At 31.7% G+C, this 7,681-nt stretch overlaps 3 protein-coding genes across 3 annotated transcripts; all 3 read left to right on the forward strand.

Annotated features, from left to right (window-relative positions):
• Nucleotides 1-1,261: 1,261 nt before the first annotated feature.
• Nucleotides 1,262-2,625, forward strand: LOC119664524. The gene is made up of 2 exons (XM_038073995.1): nt 1,262-1,743; nt 1,834-2,625. The coding sequence occupies exons 1-2, from the start codon at nt 1,467-1,469 to the stop codon at nt 2,112-2,114; spliced, it is 558 nt and encodes a 185-aa protein (XP_037929923.1). The 5' UTR covers nt 1,262-1,466; the 3' UTR covers nt 2,115-2,625.
• A 1,382-nt stretch (nt 2,626-4,007) lies between these two features.
• On the forward strand, nt 4,008-5,368 carry LOC119664523. The gene is made up of 2 exons (XM_038073994.1): nt 4,008-4,490; nt 4,581-5,368. Exons 1-2 carry the CDS (start codon nt 4,214-4,216, stop codon nt 4,757-4,759), a joined length of 456 nt encoding a protein of 151 aa, XP_037929922.1. The 5' UTR covers nt 4,008-4,213; the 3' UTR covers nt 4,760-5,368.
• A 1,311-nt stretch (nt 5,369-6,679) lies between these two features.
• LOC119664522 lies at nt 6,680-7,675 on the forward strand. The gene is made up of 2 exons (XM_038073993.1): nt 6,680-7,162; nt 7,253-7,675. Exons 1-2 carry the CDS (start codon nt 6,886-6,888, stop codon nt 7,429-7,431), a joined length of 456 nt encoding a protein of 151 aa, XP_037929921.1. The 5' UTR covers nt 6,680-6,885; the 3' UTR covers nt 7,432-7,675.
• The last annotated feature ends 6 nt before the right edge of the window (nt 7,676-7,681 follow it).

Here is a 7,681-nt window from a genome sequence, read left to right on the forward strand (position 1 = left end):
CATATATTGGTAAATTTTAGTAACGAAACTTTTTCGGTTCTCTGTGAGAGCAATTTTGGGAACAACTTCTATCTGAATACTCGAAAATATAAAGATTGAATAGTTATACCTTCATCGAGTACTGATCATCATATCGGCATCAAGTTAAGAAATGATTGGCAATTACACGACATTCTGAATGTAAACTAAACCAAATCTATATTTAAAAATAATAATATATTTCTGTAAGAACTATATGTTGAATCAAATATATTAAGTACGATTTAATAACTTTTCCCTTATTAAATATGTGCAAATATTTCGTGAATCTCTCATATGAGCAGAAAAAAAATCGCTTTCTTATCAAATAGTCCATTATTTAATTAATCTACGCACCAATGTTATATTAATTTTATTTTAATTTAAATTTCAAATAGCTGAACACTTTTTTGACGCAGTATCTGCTCCTAAATGTCAAATTTAAATTATGATTCCAACAGCTGATATTTGTTTACATTTTTGATTTTATTTTGACATTTCAATAAATTTCAGCATTATAGACATCGCCGGATAAATTTAGCGAAGATATTGTGTTGGCAGAATCACACGATGGACAATTCTCTTAAAATAAAAATTGCTTATTTAAGAATTTTATCGAAGAGAATGGAGTTTTAGCAATAGTCATTAGTGGAATCGGCCTGCTGATCAACAGCAGGTCTTTCACTTGGTCTAGTAAATATATTTCGCAGCAAAGCGAACAAAAATCGAACAAGTGACATCTCGCGTATATTTATCAAGGACTCATATCGTGTATTTAGCTTTGTTATATCAAGAACATTAAATACAAGAGGACTTCTCAACTCAAGCGATTTTATTTCTACACACACTAGGCCATTCTACACATACGCAGAGATTTTGCATTGGCTGTGCAGAAATTGTTTTTGATTTCTCTTTCCGGTAAGTTTAATTCGTAAGAATATTAGCTGTATAAAATGTATAGTAGCTGATGTATAAAATACGAAACAAATGATGGGTCGAACTGCACCAAACTCTATATGTGACTAACTAATTTCCATTACTTCACTTTGGATTATGGGAGTTTTATGGGAGTTTAAATCGAAGCCTCCATTGAATTACGGCCACATAATAAAACAGAAATCGAAGTACGAGAAATACGGTAATGTAGTAAAATTTTATTTTTTATAAAAAAAGATTTAACAAATTTTTGCTGTCAAAAAATATAACTCAGTATTCAGCTTTCAGTTAAATGTCAGAAACATTTTTGTTTACTTGTGAATTAAGTTTTTACTGAAATCATAATATATTTTTTCGACTCTACACAACTTCAAAATTCAGCTGGTCTATGTAATGTACTAAAAATCTTATGTTATTGAAAAATTTGGGATTTCGCACAAAAATTAAAAACGGAAGTCCCCAAAATCTACAGTCATTTTTAAAATTTTAATATTCAAAACAAACGTACGGAAATGAGTCTTCACGTCACCTATGACGATAACGAAATTAATGAATCTGCAGAGAATCAAAATCTACCGTTTTTTGTAGGCAGAAATATTGGCGGAAAACAGTCCTTTGATTGCCCCTCAACTAATGGCCACGTTATAAAAACAAGACAAAAGTTTGTCAATTTGGAAAAAATGGCGGCAAATTCAAATCCAGTGGTCCATTCAGTTAAACCTGATCTGTTAGCATTAAAACCTGGCAAGGTTACACACATGCGTGCCCATTTCAGTTCCATTAACAACAGTAAGTTTCCAATAAAAGAATATAAATGTTTATAAAGCATATCATCTTAATAATTCAAATCAAAGTAATATATAAAACTTTTTCATTCAGGTGAAATCACTTTTCCTCGAGAATTTGATTTCAAGGAGACGCGAAATAAAATAAAAAGTTTGTTGCACAGTCACTCTGATGAAAGCCTTCCAAGAAATGGTATGGTACAACAGTTGGTTCGAAATCTGGAATGCAATATTAGGACTCCAGTATTAGAAGGAAACCCACATGACATGTGCATAAACCGATCACATGCATGCGATAATGAGTCAACCGAAACTACGGATGATCTTGAAATAAGGCAGTATAACTGTTTATGCGAGGGTAAGAAAACTCAGTGAGGACCCAGTTTGTGTCAAGAAAAAGACGAATTTATTTAACAAATACGTTTAACATCAACACTAGAAGTCCCAAGACTAATAAAACTAAGATATGAAGTCTCTGGAGAAGTCGTGACACAGATACGACAACACTCGATGTTGTTTACTAATAACAATGAACTTATCGGAACTCGTCACATCCTTGTCTTATTTTGTACAAACCCGTGAATATTTTGAACATAAAATATATCACATGCCAACTAAAATATTTAACAAATCCGTTTAGGATCAAGACTAGAAATTCCAAGGCTAATAAAACTAAGATATAACGTCTCTGGTATCAACTATTACACCTAAAGTAAATCATCTACATACTATAAATACGAAGAGGTCGTAACATAACACAGATACGAAAACACTCGGTGGTATTTACTAATAACAATGAACTTATCGGAACTCGTCACGTCCTAGTCTTATGTTGTACTAACCCGCGAATATTTTAAACCTGAAATACATTACACGCCAGCTAAAATATTTGTTTTAATTATGAAATTTGGTTTTCACTACTTCTATTTCTCATATAAAGCATATTTTATTGGGAAAAAATTAGGGTATAGCGATCCATTTAGACGGGAATGCTTTCAATATATTTCAATATAATACCATATATTGGTAAATTTTAGTAACGAAACTTTTTCGGTTCTCTGTGAGAGCAATTTTGGGAACAACTTCTATCTGAATACTCGAAAATATAAAGATTGAATAGTTATACCTTCATCGAGTACTGATCATCATACCGGCATCAAGTTAAGAAATGATTGGCAATTACACGACATTCTGAATGTAAACTAAACCAAATCTATATTTAAAAATAATAATATATTTCTGTAAGAACTATATGTTGAATCAAATAAGTATTAAGTACGATTTAATAACTTTTCCCTTATTAAATATGTGCAAATATTTCGTGAATCTCTCATATGAGCAGAAAAAAAATCGCTTTCTTATCAAATAGTCCATTATTTAATTAATCTACGCACCAATGTTATATTAATTTTATTTTAATTTAAATTTCAAATAGCTGAACACTTTTTTGACGCAGTATCTGCTCCTAAATGTCAAATTTAAATTATGATTCCAACAGCTGATATTTGTTTACATTTTTGATTTTATTTTGACATTTCAATAAATTTCAGCATTATACACATCGCCGGATAAATTTAGCGAAGATATTGTGTTGGCAGAATCACACGATGGACAATTCTCTTAAAATAAAAATCGCTTATTTAAGAATTTTATCGAAGAGAATGGAGTTTTAGCAATAGTCATTAGTGGAATCGGCCTGCTGATCAACAGCAGGTCTTTCACTTGGTCTAGTAAATATATTTCGCAGCAAAGCGAACAAAAATCGAACAAGTGACATCTCGCGTATATTTATCAAGGACTCACATCGTGTATTTAGCTTTGTTATATCAAGAACATTAAATACAAGAGGACTTCTCAACTCAAGCGATTTTATTTCTACACACACTAGGCCATTCTACACATACGCAGAGATTTTGCATTGGCTGTGCAGAAATTGTTTTTGATTTCTCTTTCCGGTAAGTTTAATTCGTAAGAATATTAGCTGTATAAAATGTATAGTAGCTGATGTATAAAATACGAAACAAATGATGGGTCGAACTGCACCAAACTCTATATGTGACTAACTAATTTCCATTACTTCACTTTGGATTATGGGAGTTTAAATCGAAGCCTCCATTGAATTACGGCCACATAATAAAACAGAAATCGAAGTACGAGAAATACGGTAATGTAGTAAAATTTTATTTTTTATAAAAAAAGATTTAACAAATTTTTGCTGTCAAAAAATATAACTCAGTATTCAGCTTTCAGTTAAATGTCAGAAACATTTTTGTTTACTTGTGAATTAAGTTTTTACTGAAATCATAATATATTTTTTCGACTCTACACAACTTCAAAATTCAGCTGGTCTATGTAATGTACTAAAAATCTTATGTTATTGAAAAATTTGGGATTTCGCACAAAAATTAAAAACGGAAGTCCCCAAAATCTACAGTCATTTTTAAAATTTTAATATTCAAAACAAACGTACGGAAATGAGTCTTCACGTCACCTATGACGATAACGAAATTAATGAATCTGCAGAGAATCAAAATCTACCGTTTTTTGTAGGCAGAAATATTGGCGGAAAACAGTCCTTTGATTGCCCCTCAACTAATGGCCACGTTATAAAAACAAGACAAAAGTTTGTCAATTTGGAAAAAATGGCGGCAAATTCAAATCCAGTGGTCCATTCAGTTAAACCTGATCTGTTAGCATTAAAACCTGGCAAGGTTACACACATGCGTGCCCATTTCAGTTCCATTAACAACAGTAAGTTTCCAATAAAAGAATATAAATGTTTATAAAGCATATCATCTTAATAATTCAAATCAAAGTAATATATAAAACTTTTTCATTCAGGTGAAATCACTTTTCCTCGAGAATTTGATTTCAAGGAGACGCGAAATAAAATAAAAAGTTTGTTGCACAGTCACTCTGATGAAAGCCTTCCAAGAAATGGTATGGTACAACAGTTGGTTCGAAATCTGGAATGCAATATTAGGACTCCAGTATTAGAAGGAAACATGACATGTGCATAAACCGATCACATGCATGCGATAATGAGTCAACCGAAACTACGGATGATCTTGAAATAAGGCAGTATAACTGTTTATGCGAGGGTAAGAAAACTCAGTGAGGACCCAGTTTGTGTCAAGAAAAAGACGAATTTATTTAACAAATACGTTTAACATCAACACTAGAAGTCCCAAGACTAATAAAACTAAGATATGAAGTCTCTGGAGAAGTCGTGACACAGATACGACAACACTCGATGTTGTTTACTAATAACAATGAACTTATCGGAACTCGTCACGTCCTTGTCTTATTTTGTACAAACCCGTGAATATTTTGAACATAAAATATATCACATGCCAACTAAAATATTTAACAAATCCGTTTAGGATCAAGACTAGAAATTCCAAGGCTAATAAAACTAAGATATAACGTCTCTGGTATCAACTATTACACCTAAAGTAAATCATCTACATACTATAAATACGAAGAGGTCGTAACATAACACAGATACGAAAACACTCGGTGGTATTTACTAATAACAATGAACTTATCGGAACTCGTCACGTCCTAGTCTTATTTTGTACTAACCCGCGAATATTTTAAACCTGAAATACATTACACGCCAGCTAAAATATTTGTTTTAATTATGAAATTTGGTTTTCACTACTTCTATTTCTCATATAAAGCATATTTTATTGGGAAAAAATTAGGGTATAGCGATCCATTTAGACGGGAATGCTTTCAATATATTTCAATATAATACCATATATTGGTAAATTTTAGTAACGAAACTTTTTCGGTTCTCTGTGAGAGCAATTTTGGGAACAACTTCTATCTGAATACTCGAAAATATAAAGATTGAATAGTTATACCTTCATCGAGTACTGATCATCATACCGGCATCAAGTTAAGAAATGATTGGCAATTACACGACATTCTGAATGTAAACTAAACCAAATCTATATTTAAAAATAATAATATATTTCTGTAAGAACTATATGTTGAATCAAATATATTAAGTACGATTTAATAACTTTTCCCTTATTAAATATGTGCAAATATTTCGTGAATCTCTCATATGAGCAGAAAAAAAATCGCTTTCTTATCAAATAGTCCATTATTTAGGAGCAGTATCTGCTCCTAAATGTCAAATTTAAATTATGATTCCAACAGCTGATATTTGTTTACATTTTTGATTTTATTTTGACATTTCAATAAATTTCAGCATTATACACATCGCCGGATAAATTTAGCGAAGATATTGTGTTGGCAGAATCACACGATGGACAATTCTCTTAAAATAAAAATCGCTTATTTAAGAATTTTATCGAAGAGAATGGAGTTTTAGCAATAGTCATTAGTGGAATCGGCCTGCTGATCAACAGCAGGTCTTTCACTTGGTCTAGTAAATATATTTCGCAGCAAAGCGAACAAAAATCGAACAAGTGACATCTCGCGTATATTTATCAAGGACTCACATCGTGTATTTAGCTTTGTTATATCAAGAACATTAAATACAAGAGGACTTCTCAACTCAAGCGATTTTATTTCTACACACACTAGGCCATTCTACACATACGCAGAGATTTTGCATTGGCTGTGCAGAAATTGTTTTTGATTTCTCTTTCCGGTAAGTTTAATTCGTAAGAATATTAGCTGTATAAAATGTATAGTAGCTGATGTATAAAATACGAAACAAATGATGGGTCGAACTGCACCAAACTCTATATGTGACTAACTAATTTCCATTACTTCACTTTGGATTATGGGAGTTTAAATCGAAGCCTCCATTGAATTACGGCCACATAATAAAACAGAAATCGAAGTACGAGAAATACGGTAATGTAGTAAAATTTTATTTTTTATAAAAAAAGATTTAACAAATTTTTGCTGTCAAAAAATATAACTCAGTATTCAGCTTTCAGTTAAATGTCAGAAACATTTTTGTTTACTTGTGAATTAAGTTTTTACTGAAATCATAATATATTTTTTCGACTCTACACAACTTCAAAATTCAGCTGGTCTATGTAATGTACTAAAAATCTTATGTTATTGAAAAATTTGGGATTTCGCACAAAAATTAAAAACGGAAGTCCCCAAAATCTACAGTCATTTTTAAAATTTTAATATTCAAAACAAACGTACGGAAATGAGTCTTCACGTCACCTATGACGATAACGAAATTAATGAATCTGCAGAGAATCAAAATCTACCGTTTTTTGTAGGCAGAAATATTGGCGGAAAACAGTCCTTTGATTGCCCCTCAACTAATGGCCACGTTATAAAAACAAGACAAAAGTTTGTCAATTTGGAAAAAATGGCGGCAAATTCAAATCCAGTGGTCCATTCAGTTAAACCTGATCTGTTAGCATTAAAACCTGGCAAGGTTACACACATGCGTGCCCATTTCAGTTCCATTAACAACAGTAAGTTTCCAATAAAAGAATATAAATGTTTATAAAGCATATCATCTTAATAATTCAAATCAAAGTAATATATAAAACTTTTTCATTCAGGTGAAATCACTTTTCCTCGAGAATTTGATTTCAAGGAGACGCGAAATAAAATAAAAAGTTTGTTGCACAGTCACTCTGATGAAAGCCTTCCAAGAAATGGTATGGTACAACAGTTGGTTCGAAATCTGGAATGCAATATTAGGACTCCAGTATTAGAAGGAAACATGACATGTGCATAAACCGATCACATGCATGCGATAATGAGTCAACCGAAACTACGGATGATCTTGAAATAAGGCAGTATAACTGTTTATGCGAGGGTAAGAAAACTCAGTGAGGACCCAGTTTGTGTCAAGAAAAAGACGAATTTATTTAACAAATACGTTTAACATCAACACTAGAAGTCCCAAGACTAATAAAACTAAGATATGAAGTCTCTGGAGAAGTCGTGACACAGATACGACAACACTCGATGTTGTTTACTAATAA

The sequence above is a fragment of the Teleopsis dalmanni genome, unplaced genomic scaffold, assembly GCF_002237135.1.
Source record: "Teleopsis dalmanni isolate 2A unplaced genomic scaffold, ASM223713v2 unscaffolded_contig_2105, whole genome shotgun sequence".
In the NCBI taxonomy this organism is placed as follows: domain Eukaryota; kingdom Metazoa; phylum Arthropoda; class Insecta; order Diptera; family Diopsidae; genus Teleopsis; species Teleopsis dalmanni.